The sequence below is a fragment of the Carettochelys insculpta genome, chromosome 16, assembly GCF_033958435.1.
Source record: "Carettochelys insculpta isolate YL-2023 chromosome 16, ASM3395843v1, whole genome shotgun sequence".
Taxonomy (NCBI): Eukaryota; Metazoa; Chordata; order Testudines; family Carettochelyidae; genus Carettochelys; species Carettochelys insculpta.
The window spans coordinates 28,319,409-28,344,512 of record NC_134152.1 but is presented as its reverse complement, the minus strand read 5'-3'; the positions used below and the strand labels follow the sequence as shown (position 1 = coordinate 28,344,512).

Genomic DNA, 25,104 nt, shown 5'->3' with positions numbered 1-25,104 from the left:
CCTGGCCCCTCTTATCTATAATGTGAGTCATCAGGCTTGCTGCTGTTTAACAGAGAACTAAGAATAAATAATAATGTAATGTATGGAGATATACATCTCACAGAGCTTGAAGGGACCTCAAGATGCCATTGAGTCCAGTCCCTGGGGCAGGGCAAAACACCATCCCTAACTGTTTTTTTTTTAATTTGCCCCAGATGGCCTCAAGGATTAAACTCACAACCCCAGGTTTAAGAGGCTAATGTGCAAACCACTAAGCTAACCCTCCCCCACACTGAGAAGTATCTGTCAGACCTTACTACATTATATTGATATATTGAAGACTAATAATTCATAATAGAGATTTTGCACCTGAATTGGATTGCATTCCATTCAAGGCTCTCTAATCAATTAAGCGTCCCAGCCCCAGGTGAAGTACATGTTGAACCTCTCCAGTCTGGCACTCTCTCATCCAGCAACATCCATAAGACATCACACCTTCAGGTAGCCAGCCAACCACTTATCTTCCATATGGCCAAGTTTCCCAGGATCCCATAAAGTTTGTTTACAGCTGGCAGTCCTGGCTCTCAGTGTTCTGCACTGTTAGCTAGCTGTAATTTACTCCTCAATGACTTCTAGGAGCCTAGTAAGCAGTAGAAGTGTTGGTCACGCTGCGAGACAATGTTGACCTGTGGTCTGACAAATTCTCTTGTTTGCAACCAGTCAGGTTCTCAGGGTGCTGGCCTAGAGCGGTCCAAACTGCAGTGGGTTACTACTATCCCTAATTGACCGAAGTGGAAACAGCCCCAGGGTGGGCTAAATGACATGTCCAGTTTTGCAAAGTAAATTAGAGTCTGAACTGGGGACAGTATCTAAGTATCCTGACTCCACTGTCTTGCACTTTCACCACAGAAAGATCCTTCATAACTTATCTCCCCTTTAAATTGAATGAAGCCATAAAGATGTGAGTTCCTTACATGCTTGCCCAGCAGGGGACAAAGAGGGTATGAAAGAAGCTATTTACGGTTGGGAAATAAAGGCTGTGTATTATCAGTGGAATAGCCTGTGCCACTTTGGTTGTGAGGTGAAGAAGATAACTGGGAGAAGAAAGAAAAAAACCCTGCCTGGAAGTTTAATATTGGTTTATAAAATGCATATTCCAGTCCCTCCAAGAAACCAAGGGGAGAACAGATGGAAAGAGGGGTTAACACAGTGGCCTTTGTTCCCCTCCAACACATCTCCTAAAGCCTCTGCCAGCCACCAAACCTCTTTTTCAAGCTCCAGTCAGATCTGGAATGCTCTGCACACAGCCAAATGCTTAGAACGCCTCTGGCTGCTCCCATTGCCAAACATCTGCTCGGCTGAACAGCATTCCAGATGGGCTTCACCTTTTCCAGCTCCAAGGCAATGTGTAGAAACCTCAGAGGAGGGGGCAGAGAATACTTCAAAAGAGCCTGCAATTTCTTTTGAGAGTTAAACAGCCTCCCTGCATATGTGGGCTGTTTCAACAGATAGAGAGCTTGGGGCATGGGCAGAGTCCTGGGTAGTACACTCCTTGCTGCTGTCTCCTGGACTAAGAATGATAGATAAATGGGGCTTCCTTTTCTTTTGCATTTTACTAACAAAAGAGCCTGCAGTTCATCTTAAAGAGGAGGAACACCTGCAGCACAAGGCAGAAAAAACCTGTGGGGAGGATGTGGGGGAAAGCACTAAGCAGTATGCACTCTTCTCCTTCAGCTTCCCAGCCTCAAAGCACATGGTCTAAAATACATCTTTAAAAAAACCCTCCCATCTTTCTAATCTCTCTGTAATCTTGGTTGGTGTTGCCTGTCAGCTGAACACTTGGGCTGCCTCCCAGATTTGACGCAAATGCCACCCAGCTGAGCAGCAGAGGGCCCACAGCCAGTACCATGTGTTTCCACTGGTGGTGCACATTTGCACGTGCCTTGGTGTACATAAAATTTATTCTGCACATGGATTAAAAAATAATCAGATCATTGGTCCTGGTCCCTCAGGAAGAGACAGACTTTTGCCTTCCCTGGTGCTTTTATTTTGTCCTCTGCAGGTTCCTCAAACTGGTGAATGGCTGCTTCTTCGGCTGGTTGCTGGCACCATTTACAGGCCCTGTGTGTGAAGGAAGACAGAGGTGTTTTTTACCATCATATTGTTGGAGAAATATGTTGCTTCCGTGTTTCACAGTAAAAGGAGCACTAAGCCTTGGATCTCACTGCTTGGCACCAGGTACTCTCAGCATTGGTCCAAGCTGAAAAAATACAGGTTGTGTTGGAGGCAGATGGAAAGCTGGCTTCTCATTCACTTCCTTAAGCATTTGTGAGCATCTTTGTGCAATGCATTAAATAGCAGCAGAATGCTGTTAGACAGCGAGTTCATATTACAGCTGTGCTTCCTACCTGGATCAGACTGGGATTGTGAACACATCTGAAAGGGGACTCTTCTCCTCTGAAGGAGTTATTTTTGGCCACTTGGGAGGCAGAATGTAACGGGTATGTTTGGAATGTTGAGAGTGGGCTGCTCAACTGTGTGGCTTAAATTTTGGCTTAAGAGACGTACCCACAGGTCCACTTTTCCAAGCAAGCAGCTGGTGTGGCATCAACAATGCATTCAGTTAGGCCTACGACAGAGCAAGCGCTAGAAGAAAGATTTTAATAGCGGAACATGGATATCTTCCATACTGACCTTTGATCTGCTTTTGCAGGACAAGCCGTCTGGTCTGGTCAGCATTGCTCTGCTCAATGGTGCTTGGGGGTATGTTACCCATCTCCAGCACCTGTAATGGACTGTCTTCTAGAGAGCATGAGAGAAAGAGACAAGGGACCTTTACTCTAAAGGCTGGGGAAGGAACAAAGTTTATGTAGCAGGCAATGACAATTAGATATAGGATTCGCTAATGAACCCACTGGAATAAATGGAAGGGCTGCTGATGAAATGTTGACAGCATCTATCTTTTGGAAACAAACTCAAAAAGGAAAGAATTGAGCAGTGGTGGCAGGGACCAGGATGAAGACTGAGACTTTCAAAGTCTCCAGGAGGGATCTGAATGTTTGATTCCAGTTAGAATTTAATGGGACTTGGACATCAAGGTCCACTGACCAACTTTGAAAATCCCAATCCTGGAGTCCTCTGTGTTCAGTCACCGATCAGGTGCAGAGCCAACTCAGTGGCAATCTGAGCACTGTATACCTCAAGCCAGGCCTGGCCTGGCCAGCCCTAAGGCTGTGAGATTGTTGTACAACCTGTTCATTCAGTCTTTGTTTGGCTTCTCTGCTGAGATGCCAGAATAGAGGCCATAGGCCAGCCAGTCCCAGCTGTGGACACCTGTCTGCTGGGCACTAATCAGAAACCCATAACTTGTTTGATATATGGCTGTGAACAGAAGTGAGATGACAACTTTTGGGCACTACAATATGGGAACATATCTGAGCCACGGACTTCAAGAGAAAATGCTTCTGATATCCCATTACGAACCATTAAATCTACCTGGATGAAACATAATTTTGGTGCATCACAATGTGGTTCCTTAAATATGTTCATTTTCACCATACATCTTTGCTGTGGCTTGTTTCTCAAAGACTAATCCACAGATATGGAGTCACATCAGGAACCATGGGTCTTACCTGCATGGTGACGGATGGGGAATTTCACCTTTGTGGTTGCAGAAGTGACATGGGATAGGTTGCTCATGACCTTCAACAGCTGGAAGAGTTTAGCTTGGGGCCGCTGGTCTTCAGACACATTGTCCATCTTGTGGCTTGAGTGAGTCAGATGCTTTGTGTTCAAGAGCTGAAAGACATGGTCAAGGATGCTGTTGATTTAAACCTCACAATTCAGGAAGCTCAATTCTCCAGCCATGGGTCACATTACACCAAAACAGGATCCCTCACTCCCTTGTCTGTCTCATGGGCTCAGGCTACCCTTTAGGAAGAGGTAGAAATGGTGTTGGGAACATGTCAGAGTGAGTTCTTTAAAGCATCATCTGCATTGTAGCTCAGTGCTCCCTCCATCCCTGGTGTAGATTTATCCTCTAGCACTACCATATGCAACCTGTTTCCCCGTCCAGCTGTGTCTACTGCTGCACCATTCCCAATGGCTTCCCTTCACTACTGCCTGAAAAACCACCTCAGCTAAGTCTTCCACCAGGTCCCTACCTGGTTATCTATCCATGCCCCCCAAAGGAAACATACGAAGTGTCTACCATTTGGGAGGTTAGTTCAAGGGAGTGAGATCTTTTCTTTCTGGCTTTCCGTTCCACTGTTTTCTCTCGTTCTTTTTTCAGTTCTCTCTTGGCTGTGTAATGCAGCTGCTCCTTTCTCTGGGGCTCCACTGGTAGGCTCTCAATATTCATGGTGTCTTTCACGTGAGGCTCCATAGTGAAGTTGGAATGCTGATCTTTCATCTCTGACATCTTCTTCACAAGGGAGTGCCCCGAGGTGAGATCCCTCCTACGGAAACTGCGTTGGGCTCTGGAACGTCGACTGGCCGCAATGCGGGAAATACTTTTGGTGCTAATAGCAATCTCCGTCAAGGCTTCCAGACTCAGCGAAGCGAAATCGAGCTCTGCAGCGGACTTTCTCCTATTTAAGTCTGGGGAAGTGGGGGAACGTAGGGTGGAAGTCATCTTTCCTGCAGCAGCGCCAGTCAGGTTCTGCTAGGAATCAAAGCCGTGGAATCAAACAACTCAGGATTTGCTTTTTACCTAAAAGTTAAGGTGCTTTTCATCTTCCAGGCCTGTTACAAACATTAATTGCTATCACACTTCAGAGAAGATGGTAGATATCACTATGTCCATTTTTGAAGAGGGGGAAATGGAGGTAAAGTAGGAGCAACACCCAAGGTGATAAAAGGAGTCAGCCCCAGTATTAGAGCCAGGAGTAAGTTCCTTTTGGTCCTGGACTCAGACATTGGCCATGTCATAGTCTCTCCCAAAGTAACCACAAATTAGTCCCACAAGAATCATGTGATTAGATACCTAAAAGAATTTCACAAAGGCCTCATTACGAGATGGCACCAGAATATATCAAACTTGATCGAGTTTCAGCTTCTCTGGGAGACACCCAGCACTCCCGGAGCTGACTATTGCTGTGTCAACACAAATGTCAGAGAAGCCTGACATCCATGCAAGAGTCACTTTATCATCTTCCTCCCTCCTGACAGGCATATAGACATTACTTTTTGCCTTCAATGCACCAAAAATACATTGGCCTGTGGGAACTGGTGACTGATCAAGAGGAATCTGATACCCATCATGTCACTTGCCTGTCCTACAAGTCACACTGTATTGATCCAGGTATTTATACCTCACATCACAGGAGTATACGAGTATCTCAGGAATATTCATTTCCCCTTCTCAACTGCGTGGTAGGATTATTACTTGCTCACTTGTACACAGGCACAACTGGGGCCTGTAGAGATCTGCTGATTTGCCTAAGCCAATTGAACAGGTCAAAATAGAACCCACAGCCTTAGCCTGATTCCTCTGGGAATGGAATATACTGCACCTGGATATTTACCTTCCTCATCTAGAAAACTAGTCTCAAACTCCTCAGTGCATCATACAACTTGCAGCCATGATGGCTCTGGCTGCTACAGGCACCCAGTTCTTGCCAGAGGAAAGCTAGACTTTGAACTCCGTGCCCGCCAGTACTGACCTGGTGCAATGGGGTTCTTGGCAAGTGACAGAAAGTAGGGCTGAGATGGGTATCTGGATTCTCCAGTTTTCGAACAGGTGTAGTTTTAGATGATCTGTAGCTGTCACTGTGAAAAACAAACCAACAGAGGAGTCACCAGATTGAACTACATGCACTTGGCCTTCTAGAGACAGAGCAGGAGCACAAAAAGCCAGACAGCCCCGGAGCGTTTGGAGGCAGGGCTGATTTAAAAGCAAGGGAGGGATGATTCAAGGTGGAAAGAGAACTTTAGAACTCAGGGAAACAAAGAGGGATCCCAAACCCACTTAAAAGAGCTTTAATAACATGCATTGGTTAAACTCATTTACACTGATCCATTTAGAACTGAAGTCCCCACCCCGGCCCCAACCACTTACACCCTGGAGAAGATTCCTACTAAAGCAACTTGTAGTTGCATAATACAACAGGGACTTCATTCCTATTGGCTTAATTTTCTGCTGGTTGCTCTAGCATGGTGAGTGGCCTCTAGGAACTAAGTCTGGTGTGGGACTCACACTGTTGAGACCTGGGACAATGTTCATCTTAGTAACTCTCCTCCTGCCCTCCAGCCGTCATAAAAAACTCAATGCAGGTTTGTACTGTGTCTGTCATGTTGTTTCTCACTCCTGTTCTATTCAGTCATTGGATTGATCTCCACCCAATAAATTGCAATTTAATGTTTTCCACGTCTGATGATGCCTCCCTGGACATAGTCCCACTCATGCTGAAATCAATAAGGGTTTGCCACTGAGTTCTATGGGATCAGAACCAGGCCCCTTGTGCAGTATGTTCCCTCTATTCTTTTCCAGGAGCGGAATAAGTTTTTCACGTGCTCCGAGGCATGTGTGAATGTGCACCACCAGTAGAAATAAATAACCTAGCTTTGGGCACTCGGCTTATCAGCTGGGTGGCATCTGAATCTCTCATGAGTGGCCACAGAAGAACATAGCTTACAGGAAACACTGCCCTCATGCAATATCTGTGTTATTGATTTTCTGAAAGGCCACAAGATTTTGCACATCTGTGCTTAGTAAAGTGCATGTTCTGAGAGTCCAGGACAAGACAAAAACTGCAGAGTTCAAACCAATACCAAACCCCTGTGGCACAGACAATTCACCTTCCTAAATGTGTGGCAGACTGATATCCCTTTCAACCCACTGACAGGAGCAGATGAGCCCCATACAAAAGATAACCCCAGCCTGTACACCAACCACACACAATCCAACTTGGAAAAGACAATGGGCAAGTTACATCGGATAAAAATGACATGATTGTCAGAACCCTTAGGCAGCATTGCTTAACTGCTGAGCTACAAGGCCCAGAAGAGTACACCTGCTGATAGGGATGTGGACAGACCCACCCACTCCTGGAAGGATGGAAATGCATTCACCTGTCTGACTCCAAGATGATGGATGGAAGTTCAAACTTTGTTCCAGTAGGAAGACCCTTCCCGTTGCCAGAGAGCACTTTTCTGGCCTCTTCTTTGTTCAGGTCCAGCTGCTGAGCTATAGTCAAATCAGAGCCACCCTAGGGCCACAGAAAAAAGGGAGGTTGGTGGCACTGCAGGCAGACACAGCACAGATTTTTTCAGTACAAACTTCTCTCTTCACTCAGCTGGCTTCTTTAAACACACATCTCCAAATGCAAGAGCCACCTGCCCTCTCTCAAAACTCTCATAACTGTAGCATCTCCATCACTGGAGGTATTTAAGAACAGATTGAATAAATATCTAACAGTGATGATATAGACCAGTGGTTCCCAACCTTTTCCGTATCATGGTACCCTTCAATGAGACAAACAATTCCATGGCACACCCACTTTTTTCAGCTGAATCGATTGCTAATAAATCTCACATTTACTGTGGTTACGGTTTGACTAAACAGGATTGCAACATAGTAGTGCAAACAACAAGCTAAAGGAGGATCAAATGAATGAATTATTCAAATCTACCACAGAATACACCGCCTTAGACAGCAAGCACAGACACATTTTCAAAATCCATTCAAACGCCATGCTAGGGATGTCGAGTAAACAAGTAACCACTGAGACCAGGCTCCGCTCCCTGCCAGCCTGTTGGAATCAGGATGCGGCATTTAAACTACATCCCAGATCCAAGAGGTTCCCGCCACAGCAGGGAGTCAGGGGTGGGCTCCTGTCAGCTCGTTTTGGGCCAGGGAGCAGCATTTCAGCTGCCTCCCAGTGCAAATGAAGTCCTGTGAAATCGGCATTTCCCCTCATGGTGTCTCTGCAAAGAGCATGAAATTGACTAAACCCCTGCCAGCTGGGACTCAGGTAAAAAGCACCGATCCACAGCACAGCAAAGCTTCGCAACACACAGCCAGTTACTGATGGAGCCTCTGCAACACAGGTAACCTAATCACATGCAGGGAAGTTGGCTAATGAAGCATGTGTAGTTTCTTTCTCCAGGATTCAAGGCCATAACCTGGGTGGCCCTTAGGCATATATAGCTGTATAGGGCACCACTAAATTTGGGACACACACCCTGGTGCCCCAAATTTACAAGTGCCCTATGCTGCATATGCCTATGGATGGGGACAGAAGCAGCTTCAGGCAGTGCCGGGCCACCCCTTCCCCCTGTCTGAGAGGCAGGTATCCCCGGACCCCGCTCACCAGGCAGTGGCGAGCAGTTCCAGCGCAGGCTGGAGGACTCCAGAAGAAAGGGGGTGGCCGTGCAGCCAGCAGCTGGAGAGAAGCAGCAGTTCCCCCATGCAGCTTCTCTGGGGCTGGCAGCATAGCTGCCAGCTGCTCCTCTGGCCCATGCTCACACCACTTGCCTCCCACCTGCTGCCCGGAGGCTGCAGGTGAGACTTGTTCCCTGCCCTAGGCTTGCCTACTCTCCAGACTGGATGATGACCTCCTGTCTGGGAGAGCTGGCAACCCCCTGACCCTCACAGCCTGCCCTGGAGTGACTGCGCTACCCACAGGGCACCAGCACTGGTAGGCACAGCCCTGGCCACAACCTGCTGTCACCCGTCAACATTAAAGAGAGTGTCTGGAAGAAGTCTGGTTCCTGTATATGAATGTGACTGACCGCAGGTTTATTATTCTGAGCAAAACCCAATTCTGTGTCAGGTTTATTAGAGAGAAGTCCTAATAAATGTGAGGAGGTGTCGTTGGGGAGTCCCCCCTGTTATTAGAAGACATGAAGATGTTGTCAGTAAAATACCCACCATCGTAAGAAATACTCAAAATCTGCCAAATGAGCAGAGACTGGCAACGTATTCCCTTCTCCTTCTGACCGGGAGTCGCCAGGTTTGACTGTTGGCTGTGCTTTAAAGTACAAGGAAGCCTTCACAGGCGATGGCACCTTTGGTTATCAGGGGAAGCAGGTTACCCACAGTAACATTGGCTCTCCAAATGCACTGTCTCCACAGAGCTCCACTGTGGGAGCTGAGTGCCTGACGGCAGAATCTTCTGAGCCATATTTGTCAGCAGGGAGACTTGTGTCCCTCCTAAGTAGAATACCCTGTTCCTTCCAGACATCTCTTGGTTTCTCCCTACCTCCAGAAGCTGTAGGTCTGAAGCTCTGAGTCAAACAAGAATAGATCCATTAAATGACAAGAGTGTTTTCACCTAGGTAATACTGAACATCTGCCTCTCCTGTGGATGCAGGCTGAAGAGGACCATCTGAATGGTGATTGGCCTATTATCCTCCCCAAACCAGCATGTAACATGGTAGTGAGACCCCAGTCCAGAAAAGCCCATAAGCCTGGCACTGAACAGAGTTCAGTGAGAGTGTGCTGGGTTCAGCTCCGCTTTACCTGTAGTGCGCCGGATGTCATAGAATGGAGCAAAAGCAGGCGGGTCAGGGTCCCCTCCTCTAGCTCACGGTAGTACAGTTTATACAGCATCTCCAGCGTCTCTGGGACAGGGATGTCATGGCCTGGAGCAGGGGTGGGAAGGGAGAAAGTTAGGGATCACAGCAGACAGAACAGGGGCTGAGCACCTCCAGCTTACGTTAAAGCCAAGGGAGGACAGAAGAGAATTTGGCCCCTGGGCAGGAGGGTCTCACAATGGAATTATTTCTAACGCTCTCCATTTGGTGTCAGCCATTCTCACTCCAGACAGGAGCAGTGCCGGGGTGTTACCTTTGAGCAGCATTTGCTGCTGCTGAATGATTTCCTCACAGAGCAGCTGATGCTGCTGGTGCCGCTGGATGACAAAATCCTTCTGGCACAGCAGGTTGTCCTTGTACAGGGCACTGGCCTGCAATTCCATGTTCCCCACCTCCAGCTCGTGAGCCTTGCAGAGAAGCTGCAGCACCTCTCGTTGCTCCTCACTGGTGATCTGTTGAGGTAACAGCTTCTCCAGCTGGGAAGCTCTTTTCTTGGCATTGGCTAAGCGCTGCTCCAGCTCTGACTGAAAAGGAAAACAAGGGTCTGTGTGTGCCCCCGGGTCTGCACTGCAGTTCGGTAACATTTCTATTTATGGTGACAAGCATAGAGGGGCAGCTGTTAGTCTGTATCCACAAAAACAACGAAAAGTCCTGTGGCACCTTATAGACTAACAGATATATTGGAGCATAAGCTTTCATGGGCAAAGACCCATGGGTTTTTGGGTCTTTGCCCACAAAAGCTCATGCTCCAGTATATCTGTTAGTCTTTAAGGTGCCACAGGACTTCTTGTTATTTCTATTTATTAAATGCTCAAGATACACCTCAGGTGTCTTGCAGGCCCTCTCAGAAGTCTAGAGAGGCCTGGGCCACTTCTAGCTTTTGAGATCCTGAGCTATAATGACAATGAAAAATGAAGAAACATGAAAACAAAATAAGCTACCAAAAAAAAGAGCAAGATATAATCTGAACATTAAAAATTTAGAGCCTTTTTTTCTATGCAAACGCACTCTTCTCGGGGGATGTGGATAAAAACAAGTTGCAAAACTTAAATGCCAAAAAATTGACAAGTGTCTACCTCTGAGGCCCTCTTTGAGCTTAGGTCCAAGGCCAAATGGCCCTCCTAGTCCCTGCTCTGATTGGCCCTGGGTGTTCTGATCTGGTTCAGCTACACTTGCCTCTTCCTGGAAATGGGATAGGCACACATTTTATTTGGGAATGGTGATGGAGCCCATTCATACGCTGGTAGGGCTCACAATGTGGTGAGCTAGTGCCCAAACACCCAGGAGGACAGTCTCCAGCCTGAAGAATTTACAAGTGTGAAATGCTACCTAAGCATGAAGAACCACAGGAGTACCATGCAAATGCGGGATAATGAACCCACACTGTACCCCTGAGAAGGAGAGACAGAAAAATTATCTTCTTCATTTCACTTGTTGGGAAAAGGAGACAGAATTTGTGACTTGCTGAAGGAAGAATAAATCAGTGACAGAACCAGGATTAGAACTCAGGTGTTCTGAATCCTAACTCCACCCACCATCCACTTTAACCATATTTAAGTTCCTGTGAACACCCCCACGTGATCATCTTAAATATGAACGTGGTGACTTCTCAAAGCAACACCTCAGAGACTAGTAACAAATAACTTTCTGTTTTCCAGGGCGAAATACTAGGACAATTTCTTTCCCTTGGATTTATCATACTGCATGCAACAATGTCACAAAAGCCTGTGTTATAAAACCATCCATACACCACATTCTCATCCCATCAGTCTCAACCTGCAGACGGGGCTAGCAACGTCCATCAGAACTAGGGTTCTATGCTGAGTGACCCAAGGATGAAAGGGGACCTCCAGCCAGAACTGATTGCTCATGTGCATGTTTGGTTTCCTCTCTCAGGTTCTCTAGGGTCTAAAGTGCTGGCTCGCCCTCCTAGCGATGCCCCTCTACAATGCTAACCTCATAGCCATGCTCGGACTCCAGCTGAAGCATGGAACCAGACTGGGGCAAGGTTGCGTAAGCGTTTTATGGACACTCTCACCTTTAAGGCTGCTGCTTTTCGCTCCTCTGCCAACAGCATGTTGATCTCCTCTCTTGCTACAGTGACTTCATGAGGTTCAGGGGAATCTGCCCTCTCTAGTTCTCTGTCTGCCTCCTCCACGTTTTCATCTTCCTTTCCATTCACCAGCCTGCTATGACACTTCTGAGCATGGTGAGTATTCTCTCGTTCCCAGCTGCCAGCAAAAATACAAGAGCAAAAATGGTTTACCTCCCGAGGCCTAGCAACAGTTACTGGAACATTCACAAGCCACTGACCCCCCACAGCCATATTTGCCTAGTTTTTTTATGCTTTTTGCATTTCTTGTGTAGTACCCAGAGGTACTGAGACCTCATCTGGGGTGAGTGAAGTCTCTGCTCTATGGCCTGGCCTGAGAGCCACCTGGCCTTCAGCTCATGTGGTAGATTGCAGGGCTTTAGACCCTCTGCTTGCAGGTTCTATCCGTGGGTCTGTTGGCATTACACTTGCATGGCAACAGCCAAACTAGCTACACTCATTCTGACAGCACCATGGTCAGCCCACAAACAATGCCCTCACTTTTGGGGTGGATATAAAGAGTCTCTCACCATACATTTAAACCATACAGGAGCACTGCCTCTTCCATCTCAACAAGCTGCCATAGAGATATTTATTAGACAAACATAATCTAATGAAGATTGTTTTTCTGAGCTTTATAGTGCTACAAAATTTACAGAGGGGTTGAACAGACAGAAAGATATTTAATTAGCATCATACTCAGAACTCACCACAACTCAGTCTGTCCAATAGCAAGGACTGGTTTAGCCCTAGTTACAGTGGGAACATGGAGAGAATATACCATAGGCACAGTGTCAGGAGCAGGGTTCCCTGTAAGCAAAGCACTTGGGGACCTGCCCAAGAGAGACTCAGGCACTGCCCTACTGATTGGCAGAGGACCCACAGCCACCTACACTGGGCAGCATTTGTTTCTACTGGTGGTGCACATCCACATATGCCTTGATGCATGACAAAATTTATTCCACCAATGGATATTAAAAATCAGAGGGCCCCCTGAGTGAGATACCCCAGAATTGAGGATGTTAAAACCAACAATCCGGGTTTGCCATCACAACATACATTTCCATGAAAACTCAAATCCCATATCAGTCATCGGCTTTTGCGTGTCTTTGTGCGTGGGGAGTCTACTGTTTGCACTCTCAGTTGTAGCTTAATCTACCAGCTGAAGGAAAGGAGGAGACAGCCCACTCAAGAAGGGGAGAACTAGCCAGTGGTTTGAGCACTAGCCTGCTAAACCCAGGGTTGTGAGTTCAATCTGTGAGGAGCCCATTTAGGGATCAGACCAAATAGATGTCAGGGACTGTGCTTGGTCCTGCCAACAGGGCAGGGACTAGACTAGATAACCTCCCAAAGTCCCTGCCAGCTCTATGAAATGTGTAAGGTAGCCTCCTTGCTTTGAATCCATGATACTTCTGACCACATGCAGCCTCGATGAAATGAAAAACTATTCTAACACCTCACTCACATTTCATAACGGCAGTTAAAAGCCACAGACCTTCCAAGACTGGGGATCCGGTCTCTGTGCAAAGACACCACCTTATGTTTCTACATATTAATGCTGCAAACGTAACTGGCATGTGTTGAAACCTGACCTCAACTGTTCTGCCTCACTCCCACCAGAAGTGCTAGGAAGGATCTGGCACTTGTGCCCTGATGGCAGAATCCCCCTCCTGTCATAGTACAGCACGTCCACTTACATCCCTGTGCCCCAGTAGGTTACTCTGCTTGGTGGTCTGAGACTTTCCTGCTACGAGAAGATGTTGAACTACTGTGGCTGTTTTATCCCCATCTACCTCTGCTTTCCAAAGAAACTCAGATGCAGACTTGCATATTTTTAAAGGAATCTCTTCCCCCTGCAGAGCCCTGAAAGAGTCACAGCCCCCAGATTCTCGCCTTGCAGCAGTCTCCTCCTGGCCCTGGGGAATGAACACATGCAGGGTATACAGGGAACTTGTTGCTTGATAAGGGGACACCACATACAGGCTCCATCTTGTCCCGCAACAACCCAGCGTGGCGGCAGCAATTGAGGACACTGCTGGAGATGCTCACGTCCAGGTTGGTAGGTTCAGTCTCTCTTGGGCGCTGACCTATTGTAACCACTGGAACAACTTCCAAAGGGACAGTGAGGGGAGAAGCTCTGGAGGCATATGTAGGAGACTGGTGTGTGACAGGTAGTGAACCAAAGAATTGGAGCTGAACCACTTTGCTGGAAACAGGCTACGTCTTCACAGCAATTGGGAGGCAGGTTTGCAGCACATGTAGACGTCCCTGAGCTAGCTCTGATGGTGTGAACTTTCTAAAAATAGCAGTGTCGCTCTGTCAGCACAAACTGTGCAGCTGAGTATGTCCTCATGATCTCAGGCAGGACTGTCCTCAGATTGCCACTAGCACAGTGTTAGTTTTAGCAAGTCAGATCAATCAAATCTAACTCTGGTACCCCCGCATGTGCTCTAGTCCAGTTCCCTGCCTCCAGATTGCTATCTTGACACAACTGCCTTTGGCAGGAACTTGCAGCCATGTGACTTCAGAATTTCTCATCCTGAGGACAGAGCTGTGGGTATTAATTAACTCTGTGCTCCTATGCAGTGGCCGTACTCACTCAGCAATGGTTAGCAAATGCCTGGAGGTATCAATGTGTAGCTCGATGTTGGTCTTTTCCAGCTCCATGAGGCTGCGGCGCACCTCCATTTGCTCCTTGAAAGCCCCAATCAGCTGCTCCCGTAACTTGTTCATCTCTTGCCGGCTGTATGTCTCTGAATTCTGACACTCCTCCTCTGTGGGAGAAAACAACGGCTGTTCTGTTTCCTATCTGCCAGCATCGCAGAGCTACCTAACAGGGCAGATAAGGCCCAGACGAGATTCATTTGGGGGCCAGTCATCCATTCCATATTTTATGAGGCATGCTTGATACAAAAAAGAAAGTGGATCCTGATATGTCGATTCTAGTAATGCAAATGGTGGGCCTCAAATTGAATATCTGGGGTCAACTTCAATCACTAGTATAGACGACGCCTAACAAACAAGATGATTACAAAGAGTCACAATAGTCAGAAATGGAACCTTGACCAGACCAGCATTTGTTCCCTGCTCTACCTTGTACATCCCTGATGTCCAAGCCAGTTGCATGCTTCTCCTTTTCCTGATTTTCAATCTTTGCCTTCAGACCCTCAATCTCCCTGCGTAGATCTGAAATGATGCTGGTGTACTGTGCAATGTGATAGGAGACATTGAGCAGGTTGCGTTTTACCTGGCGGGTGAGAACACACATAATCCTTAATCTCTAAGACAGTGGCTGTAAAATAAAACATCCCTTCCTAGGAGAGGAGCCCTAGAGCACAGACAGGGATTCAGCTACGCTCAATCCATAGGATAACTGTTCGCAGATAATTGCCTGTCTACCTTCATATTGCAGGCTGTTCTGCGGCCACATCAACAGCCTTTCATTTTCACTGTCTCCATTCATTCCTTTCTGCTTGCTCATTGCCACCCTACCCTACACCCACTTCGTTCTGCTAACCTCTTTGCCATCCTGCTCTCTACCCACTGTTTCTTGCCATACCCATTACCATCTTTCTTCCATCACGCCCAGTACATTCTCCCTTTCCATTATGTCTGCTTCCCCATGCTTTCAGCCACCACGTTATGAACTCCCTGCCTGAGTGGCAGGGTCTCTGCCCACAGCTTTCTTCTGTGTTCTTCACTTTCTCTTCTTCACTTGTTTTTCCAACCAGGCTGCCTTCGTGCTCTCCCATCAAGCCTTTCAACATGGACAAAAAGCAAAGCATTTGCCCTTCCTCACCCCTCTCTCACCACAGTCAGTATCCTCCTTTCCCCTCACCCCACCCCATCATATCTTCCTTTCCCCCTTGCATGCTTTTAGTCTACAGCAGTGGTTCTGACCTTTTCATTAGCGCAAACCCCCAATCAGCCCTCAGACTGTTCGCGGACCCCCATCAAAGCCAAATCTAGCCGTTACGTACACTGTATTAAATGAAAAAGGAAACCACAAAATAGGTTTTCAGACAGCAATTAATGTTATTGGAAGATACGTAATCTAAAAATGATAATTGACTGTAACTGCAATTTATTTAAAACTTTTTTCTATGATCAATTTTATTTAACTTTTATCTTTTTCCTGGACCCTCTACAGTACCCTCATAGACCCCAGGGGGCCACAGACTCCAGATTGGGAGCCACTGGTCTACAGGATTTAGTTCTTGGGCTGCCTGCTTGCTTACCCTCGTCTTGATGTTTTTTGCCCGATAAGCATAGATCAATGTTGTTCGAGATTCTTCAAAGTAGATGCTGGCAGGCCTGATGTGGGCAATCATAACTGTCCTGCTGTTGCCCCCTAAGGAGTCCTAGAGGAACCCAACAACATTTCCACTGTTAGCGTTATAAGAGTAGAGGTCATATGTGTTTGAAAGGTACAGGAAAGACACACTAGGTAAAAACACACGGACTTTACAGAAACACTAATTAAGGTGTTTGTTTAGATTCCAATGCAGGATATTGACTAAGGGCTATAAGTAAAGCTGGTCAAAAAATTTCACTGAAACTTTTTTTTCCAGTAAACAAAAGCTTTTTTGACTAACTGGGATTTTTTGTTGGGAAATCCCTATTTCTCTCTAAATGTCAAAAATGTTCCACTTTTTTGATTTTTTAAAAAAATCTACACATTATTTTTATTAAAAACTGTTTTTCTCAGTATTGTGTGTGTTTAAATAGTTTTTCTCAGTATTGTGCGTGTGTTTAAATATATTTTTAACCAGCTGTAGCAAAAGGATCAACCCCAAATATTTGGGCTGAGATTCACAACCCAAACCAATATAAGCATGCTAGGATCCATACACAAAGGCAGCAAATGGCTCTTGCTACTCAGAAACCTCTGAAGTTCAGTGTGTTACCAATAAGGGCCATTAGCACAGTCCAGGACTTCCAAACCTTTTGTTTTTGTGCTCACGTGGTCACAATAAATTACAAGGTGTGTTTGATCCCATACCAGACCCTATACTGATTTCCTAACCTCAGGAAGGATAAAAGGTTCAGATGTGAGGATCAGCTCTCCAGTGCCACCTGATTTGTGCACCAGTGCAAGCCAGCAACGTTCATTCCCTTCCTCACCAGTTGCATACGATACCTTCAATAAGCGAGTGAGTTTGCTGTCTCGAAAATTGACATACTGGGCCCGACCTCCCCCCTTCTCACTCAAGGCATTGATGCAGTTCCCCAGAGCTAGCAGCGAGCGGTTGATATGGGCTCCCTCCTTCATTCTCTTGCCTCGGTTCTGAGTCTGCTTGGAAAGGGAGAGAAGTCACTTCAACAAAACAGACTTGTACTGGGGAAACAGATTCACCATGCAATGTTAACATCAGGACTCACGTTTCAAAGCATGAGCTTCTCTCACAAACCTAGGTGGAAACCAGGACCAGCCGGTTCTGCCGTAAGTAGGGTACAGCCACCACTGAAACCTCACAACAGAACTGAATCCGGCCCTCTGTCTCTATTAGATGTTTGGCAGCAAGTAAATATCACCCACCCACATCCTGTCTTCTACAAATGGAGTTGCAGAAGACAGAAGATGTAGCATCTTCCGTGGCTGCATCTTTCCATCCATTCATTCCAATATCGCTCTCCTCAACTGCCCATCATTTTGCATATTTCTGTTGATAAGCAAGAATAATGCTTAGCTGCTTATAGCATTGGTCATCTGTAGATCTCAAAGCACTGTACAAAAGAGGTCAGCCTCATGCTATGCATCTTACAGATGTGGAACCTACGGAACAGAGAGGTGAAGTGACTTGTCCAAGGTCACCAGCAGGATGAGGACCAAGGTCTTCTGAATCTAAGCCTCGTGCTCTGACTGCAACCAGCCAGCTGCCTGTCCCACTCTTCATCGGCCCTCCGACTACATCATCAATTTTTCCTTCAGCCAGGAGGAGCCCAAGCCAAGACCTGAATGCTGCATGTAGTGCCTGGAGCCTTATGATACAGTTCGTCACCAGCCAGCCTCATTGTACATTTGCAGAATGAGGACAAGCCTAACTGTTTGTAGCTCTTTAATGCTAATTAATTCAAATAGCAACAGATTTATATTCATCTTTCAGGGAGTCACAGGCAAATGCCATGGGAGCAGTGTGTTTTGCTCATCCTGCCGATTGCACAGCTTTTTAAAGTTCTAGCTACTAGGTATTTTAAAATTTCACATCCATATATGTGCATGTTTAGTGCAGTTCTTAGGCTCTTGGCAAATTCTCAGGGTAGCATCAGTTCTTTGCTCTAACCGCTGATCTAGCTACCTCTTCTTCAGTACCTTCTTCCATCCACATAACTACACCCTATGCCCATCAAGTGGTCATGAAGAGTTCCAAGTGAGTGTTAAAGCTTTTGATGCTCCTGCCTGCTCGTCTACCTCTTTCCCACTCAGTGGTCTATGCAATCGATATATATTTTCTTTCCTTTTGACATCCATCTGCCATCCTGAGCCCTTTGCCTAAGAGTCCATTTTTGATTTCAGACAGACAGCATACCAGTCTTGTGCATCCATCACTTCTGTCTTCTAGCTTCTGTCCAGCTGTACAATATTCAAATTGTCGGTCCTTCCAGTAATTCATAGTCCTCTATCCTCTTTTCAGGCTTCTATTCCTTCCCAAAGTCCAATGTTCTATATATGTTCTATTTATTCTGGGTTCCATCTACCTGACCTTCCATCCCTTAGTTCTTCCAGCTGCCAGCTTTTCCGTACTCTTCGTCAATGACGCCAATTTACCATTCCTCAGAGTTGCTGTTTTCTGTAAGCTATTTATAGAATCGTATGGGTAGAAGAGACCTCAGGAGTCATCAAGTCCAACATTTAGGAGCCTGTTCTCCTACACTCAATTCCATCCACATGCCCAGGTGCAACTTCAAATTCACACATTTTGCAGTGAACCAGACACTAAGATGAAACATTCTGGCTCTGATCTCTTGGGTTTTTTTTTTTTCCATCTGTATTTCCTCTATGCTGTCTATGAAAAAGGTATTCACAACTTTCTTTCTTAGGGTCCACACATCAACCAAGCACACAGGGGAATGCTTAAATGCATTTAGTTAATTCCTGTACTAAAGAATACATGGCCCATATCATCTGAATTGAAATGTTGGAATATCAGTGTTTTTAAAATGTCAAATACGCCTGCAGTAACTTTTTCCAGGAGAGTAAAACATGTCAGTCTGTTATATCAAGTCATTTCATGTCATGCCAAAGAATTAAGACTTGTTTTGCGAAAGACTGATGAACTACAAGTTGTACCTGGGCTGCTCTCTCAGACCCTGCCAAGTCAACCATGAAAAGCCTTCCCACTCGGACTTCCTTCTGAATGTCCTTCACCCGACTCTTCTGTTTCACAGTAACCTGGAGGACTGCATGTGAGCGGGAAGAAGTCTTGTTGGCAGCAGTGGGTTCCTGAGTGCGTTCTTTGTTTCCTTTAGTTAACAGCTGCATGATCTAAACAATGCACAAAAATAGGCAGAAGTTTAAAAGATCTGCTTGGGTAATCAGATAACTGTCTCCTTCAATGACAGCCTTCTATACAGGTGCCAACGAGTAAAGAAACAAGATAAACCAGCCTGTTTGTTTGCCAGCATTGGACCAAATTTCGTCTTCACTGATGTCAATGTGAGTTTTGCCTGTGACCTCACTGGGACCACAACCTTATTCTCTGACTAATATCTATAATTTATTTACTTGTGCCCATAGTACAAGAACTACAGGACACAAAATGAAATGAATGGGTAGCAGGTTTAAAACTAATAAAAGAAAGTTCTTCTTCACTCAGTGCATAGTTAACCTGTGGAACTCCTTGCCAGAGGAGACTGTGAAGGTGGGTACTATAACAGAATTTAACAAAAAGCTAGATAAATTCATGGAGGTTAGGTTCATAAAAGGCTATTAGCCAAGAGTAGGAATGGAGTCCCTGGCCTCTGATTGTCAGAAGCTGGAGATGGATGGCACAAGACAAATCACTTGATCATTGTCTTTGGTCCACCCCCTCTGTGGCACCTGGCACTGGCCGCTGTCGGCAAACAGGCTACCTTTGGTCTGACCCAGTATGGCCGTTCTTATGTTCTAATTATTGGAGTTTCACTTTAGGTGGCTTTACAGTGGGCTGAGAAGCATCCTCCTGGTACGCATCATGCCGTGGCATATTATCTCATGGTCAACGCAAAACAAGACTGCACGACATAACAGAATCAAGTAATGTGATGCTCCCTACCCTGGTAGCATGGCATAACCTGAGAAAAACGGCACATCAAAGGTCAGATTAAAGTCCTAGCATAACTTATTTTAGAGTCTACATCTGTGAATTATACAAACATGCTTAAGTTTTCTCCCCTACTTACAAACCCTTTTGTTTGATTGGGCTTGTGAATACAGGTCCTGGTGTTCCTGAAATTCCAGAAAACTGGCAGTCACTTGGAGTAGGGGTGTACAAAATGGTGGGCATGAAATTCCATAAGGGGGGTACAGCACAATCGTCTGCTGGGTCTCAGGCTCATCCAACTCATTAAAAATGTTGAAATATATTACCGGTTTTGATGTGTGTGTACTCACATTTATATACTGGTTAACAAAGTTTTTACATTCTACAGATTTAATTTTTTCCCCACACATGCCGAAAGATTTTTTTATAGGAGTATAACCAGAATATTTCCATTGGTTTGGATTACATTAGACAGGTTGGCAGGGGGGCCCTGATAATTGCAGGAACAAAAAGTGGGGCCCGATGTAAACAATTTTCTTACCCCGATTTACAGTATGTCCACACAGCAACTAGACACCCACACCCGGCCCATGCTAGCTGACACAGGCTTGTGGAACTGGAGTTTGGAGGCTGTTTTGTCACTGGGTAGATTTCCAGGCTCGGATTGGGGAGCAGGCTCTAGGACAGGGGTGTCCAACACATGGCCCAGAGGCCAGAATCCAGCCCATGGAGCCTTTTTATCTGGCCTATGGAGCTGGCAGCAGAGCCATTTTTAAAGGGCGGCTGGGTGGCACCGAGCTGCATGTGGCTCTTTAAGGAGCCTTTTGTGACTCCTGCTTTGGCTGCCTGACTCCTTCTCCAGCTCCCACACAGCATGGCAGGGGCAGAGAAAAGCAGCAGGGGTTACGCACACTAAAGCCGCACGTGGCTCGTTGAGCAATAAAATGCACAGAGCCACAGGAGCACTGTGTGCTTCTCTGTGTATGCATCCCTCCCCAGCTCTTGGAGGGAGAAGTGCGTGGAAGTAGCGACGGTGGTGGCAGCAGCTCTGGTGAGTCACTGGCATTGAACTAGAGTGGGCTGGGGGGTGGGAAAGGAGGGAAAGGATGGAGGACTGGGTTAGAGCGGGGCAGCTGGTTCTGGGGCAGGGAAGGGGATTGGGCTACAGCAGGGAGGCTGGGAGTGCCTGGTTCTGAGGGTGCAGTGGGGGTTTGGGTTAGAGCAGGGGGCTGGGAATGCCTGGCTCTGGAGGGGAGGGGGATTGGGATAGAGCAGGGGGTGCCTGGTTCTGGAGGAGAGGGATGGCCTTTAGCCATATATTGGAATGGATTGGATGAATGGATAGATAATATATGTACCATTGCACTCTATCCACAGCTATTTTGTCTCTTGGTCTCTAACTGGTTGTCCACCCCTGTCTTCCACCAAGGACAGTTATGCCAATATGAAGGTGCAAGAACCCCTTAAAATATTATTCTAGTGCACCAAACTCTTCCCTCCCACTGGAATTTCTTTCATGTTTACCTCCTGTGCATTTGTAGTGGAGATTTCAGTAATTCCTGCTATCTGGATGCTACCCTTAGCATCCTCTCTGAGGTCTAGGAATCCAGAGGATGGATTTAGGAGATCCCGAATCAGTTCATTATAAATCTGAAAGTGGAAGAGAAAAGCAAAGGAAGTTTGTCCGTTTGCTGTCCTTAGGTTAATAATAAGGACGGTGTGTTATTTAAAACATATTGTGTACTGCATTAGCTTGGTAATCTTTGTATTTCGCTGGAGAGGAGAGGAGAGGAGAGGAGAGGAGAGAGGCTAGCCGAGCCCCACTGCCTGCATGGACGAGGCAGGAAATAACAGTAACAACATGAATGGATGATTCAGAAAATGACTCAAAGGCCTGTTACCACTGAGAGGTGTCACAGAAATAATGATGGAGATACTACTTTTATTTGCCACTTTTGTTACAGAGAATATGACCCAAAACCCACTTACCTCCTTATCAATTCTTTTATGTATTGATTTGTATGTATTCTTTTATGCAATGCATTTGTCTCCTCCCCATTGTGAATCGCCCAAAGGGAATAAGCCTGGGATTATCAAAAGCATAGGTCTTTTCCACTTAAACCCATAACTATCAGCTGGTAATAACAGTAGGTTCTTATCTTCTATGTGAACCAGCCTCTCTAGGGAGAAATGTCACACTGAGCCAGTATGTCATATATAAGAATAAAAAAGAAACAAGAATTTTCTACACCCAAGGTGGAAATCAGCAGAGTGAAATGATGGTGGAGCCCTGCTCTAGATTCCCAGGTGCCGGAGTTGTAGCTTCTCCCAACAGCAATGTCTCTAACCTATTCTTTTAAAGCATCTTCCACGCAGAATTGGTCCATAAAACAATGACATCTCACCTCGAGGTACGACATGGAGACGGTGTAATCCATGTTGTCACTGGTTGCCTCAATGGCTTTAAAGAGATCATTTAGGGTCCGGATGTAGATCCCAGGATCACAGTCTGTCCCTAGCATAGTGTAGGTTTTCCCTGCCCCTTTGAAAAATACCAGGAAGAAAAGCACAGATCAACATCCAGAGGGGAAAAAAAAATCTTCTAATATAATCCATAGCAGAGTTCATCTGCAGATGGATCTGCCTTCCTATGATCATCACAAGAGAAGCCCTCTTTTCCATTTTTAAGGAAAAATTTCACTCCAATGAGCTGCACCCTAGTTAAACATATTTTCAGAGTTACTACAGCTTCACTGTTCCTTTAACTCTTAAAGTGAAGATTCACATCTCACATCCAGAACAGTATTTTTACTGCTCTGGTCCCACCTCTGATGTTATCAATTAACTAGACTTGTTACTTCAGATGAAGTCCCAATAATTATCACTGTCCCACCCTGGCTCCAAATCTAGTCTCTGCGTTTATAGCTCTCCCTTGGAGTATAATATTTTATTCATGTTACCTGTTGGGCCATATGCAAAAACAGTTGCATTGTATCCAGAAATGACTCCATCTACCAAGACTTTCGTTGTGGACGCATATACCTCCTCCTAGCGACAGTCAGAAACAATACAGGTCTTAGGTCAGGCATAACAGTACCTTCCAGCTGACACAAGTACCCAATGGCTAAACTAATCACAGCATTCCTTTCTTGTTCTCTACAGCAGGGGTGTGCAAAGTTGGGGACAGGCCCCTGTGGGGCTTGAAATTTCATAAGGGAGGGGCACAGCATGATTGGCTGCTCGGTCTCAGACTCATCCATCTCATTAAAAATGTTGAAATATATTACTGTTTTTGTGTGTGTGTATTTGCATTTATATACCAATTACTAAAGTTTTATATTCTATAGACTTGTTGTCTTTTGCATACCAAAAAGGTGGGGGTTTTTTTGTGAGCATAAGCAAAATTTCTGCTGGTTTGGATTACATTAGACGGGGGGGAAGGGGGCTGCTAATTGCAGGGAAAAAAAGTGGGGCCCAATGTAAAAAGTTTGCTCACCCCGCTCTACAGTTTGCTCAGCACATTCATTTCCTCTCTACACATTTGGTGGGCTCCAAAACCATTTCTGGCTTCATAGCACAAAAGGAATTTTGCCAGATGGTCAAAACAGCTAACAAAGTAGAAGTCTCGCTGAACTAGCCGAAGATGCAAGCAGCGCGTCAGGGTCCAGAAATAAAGTTTGCTTATTTTTTTAGATTTTGAATTGGGAACAGAGATGATTCTTCACATCAGGGAAGAAAGACAACCGTGCTGTTTGTGATCATGTGCTCCATGCTCCCACAGACATGGGTATGTTTGCAGCACACACACAGAGGAGTTTGTTATAAACAAATACTCGTGTGAGAAAGTTGCACTGTAACCCTAATTTATTTCTTAGTGTTCAGCACAAACAAGAAGTGACAGCATACACTTAAAGCAGACAATCCTCAGTCCACCACAGATGCTTTTTTTGTTTTTAAAAAAAAGCATACATTATTATAATATAATCACAGATGTGGAAGTTACATACAACAGAGAGAACAGAGGAGGACACACACAATACAATCATATATAAGCTGTCTGCATAAATGTACTAATTATAAATACCACATGAGGGGAAGTAAAAAGGCCTGTCACTACCACTCATCCGAGATGAGTGTATTACTCACAAGAACAGAGACCATTTTCGTAATACCATCCAGGAAAAGTGCCAATAAAAAGTCTTCATATCACACCATAGCATATATGCCAAATACAACATGACACATCGTTACCTATATCTTAAATATGGTAAGGCAAATTCTTTATAAAAATGTTTTGGAACTATTTCTTGCATCCCTCTGCCCAGAAAGCCAGGCACCTTAGCAGGGAATGGCTATGCAGGGCTCAGAGAAAGAGAAAATTTAAAATTCATAAATGTAAAATTTTCAAAAATGATCCACAAAATGCTTTACAAAAATATCACTGCTCTAAATTCCAATACCCCAGGACCTTCCTGGGCTAGAATCAGGGCTGTGTCCTATTGGAAATTGGAATTTCCCCCTCTCAGTGGTATAAAGCTCCCAGTATCCCTATTTCTCTCCCCACACGACTGTGAGCCACTGGAATTTAATGCTCCCCTGCATGTGGAATAATACCAATAACTTAACTGGAATTTAAGGGCTCTCCTACATGTGGAATAATACCTTTGTCTAAGGCCAAGATGGACAAGATTCAGTCTGCAGCATTGCAGTATGAAGGCGTGTATATAGTATTGTAATGCTTTATATTGTAATGCTGCGCACTGAATCTTGTCCATCTTGGCCTTAGACAAAGGTATTATTCCACATGTAGGGGATCCTTTAGAGATCCCTTCTCTGGCAGGTTGTTCTAAAAGGAATGAAGAGGTAAATGCCCATAGCTCTCTTGCCAGCAAGATAGCTGTGATTGCTTATACCAGCTGTGGCTCTTCCCTAAACTGTCTATTTGAAGCTGCTACCAGGTTTGGAATGTTAAAGGACGTCCTAGGGAAATGGATGGGCAGGTGCTGAGGTAAACTGCATTGGGCACATCCCCTCTACATGCACATGCAGTATCCTCAAGGGCATGTGAGTATGGAATGAGCGACGCGTTAACTAGATACTGGCCATCTTCAGAAAATGCTGTGACGCGCACCAAGTGAACAAGCCTTCCAAGGCATATCCTGTATCAGGGACACACTCACATGGGAGGGAATAAAGAAATACTCCAGAATAGTGGCTCCCAATCTTTTCAGTAACACGGCACCCTTCAAACAA

The 25,104-nt window shown here is 45.6% G+C and overlaps 1 protein-coding gene across 3 annotated transcripts in view; it reads right to left on the bottom strand.

The window, feature by feature from the left end:
- Positions 1 to 1,064: 1,064 nt before the first annotated feature.
- LOC142021601 (kinesin-like protein KIF19) overlaps positions 1,065 to 25,104 on the bottom strand; it is a 41,415-nt gene continuing 17,375 nt past the window's right edge. For 2 of the 3 annotated variants that reach the window (XM_075010633.1, XM_075010632.1), the window contains 17 exons: positions 22,812 to 22,899; positions 22,257 to 22,393; positions 21,376 to 21,501; positions 18,900 to 19,094; positions 16,749 to 16,904; positions 15,847 to 15,969; positions 14,702 to 14,855; positions 14,208 to 14,382; positions 11,555 to 11,747; positions 9,770 to 10,040; positions 9,443 to 9,564; positions 7,051 to 7,187; positions 5,643 to 5,748; positions 4,190 to 4,642; positions 3,612 to 3,777; positions 2,674 to 2,781; positions 1,065 to 2,100 (listed from right to left, as the gene is read on the bottom strand). In XM_075010633.1, coding sequence (XP_074866734.1) covers positions 2,024 to 2,100; positions 2,674 to 2,781; positions 3,612 to 3,777; positions 4,190 to 4,642; positions 5,643 to 5,748; positions 7,051 to 7,187; positions 9,443 to 9,564; positions 9,770 to 10,040; positions 11,555 to 11,747; positions 14,208 to 14,382; positions 14,702 to 14,855; positions 15,847 to 15,969; positions 16,749 to 16,904; positions 18,900 to 19,094; positions 21,376 to 21,501; positions 22,257 to 22,393; positions 22,812 to 22,899 — 2,787 coding nt within the window. In that variant the 3' untranslated portion in view covers positions 1,065 to 2,023. The remainder of the gene's footprint in view (positions 2,101 to 2,673; positions 2,782 to 3,611; positions 3,778 to 4,189; positions 4,643 to 5,642; positions 5,749 to 7,050; positions 7,188 to 9,442; positions 9,565 to 9,769; positions 10,041 to 11,554; positions 11,748 to 14,207; positions 14,383 to 14,701; positions 14,856 to 15,846; positions 15,970 to 16,748; positions 16,905 to 18,899; positions 19,095 to 21,375; positions 21,502 to 22,256; positions 22,394 to 22,811; positions 22,900 to 25,104) is intronic. The other variant, XM_075010631.1, reaches the window with a different exon arrangement.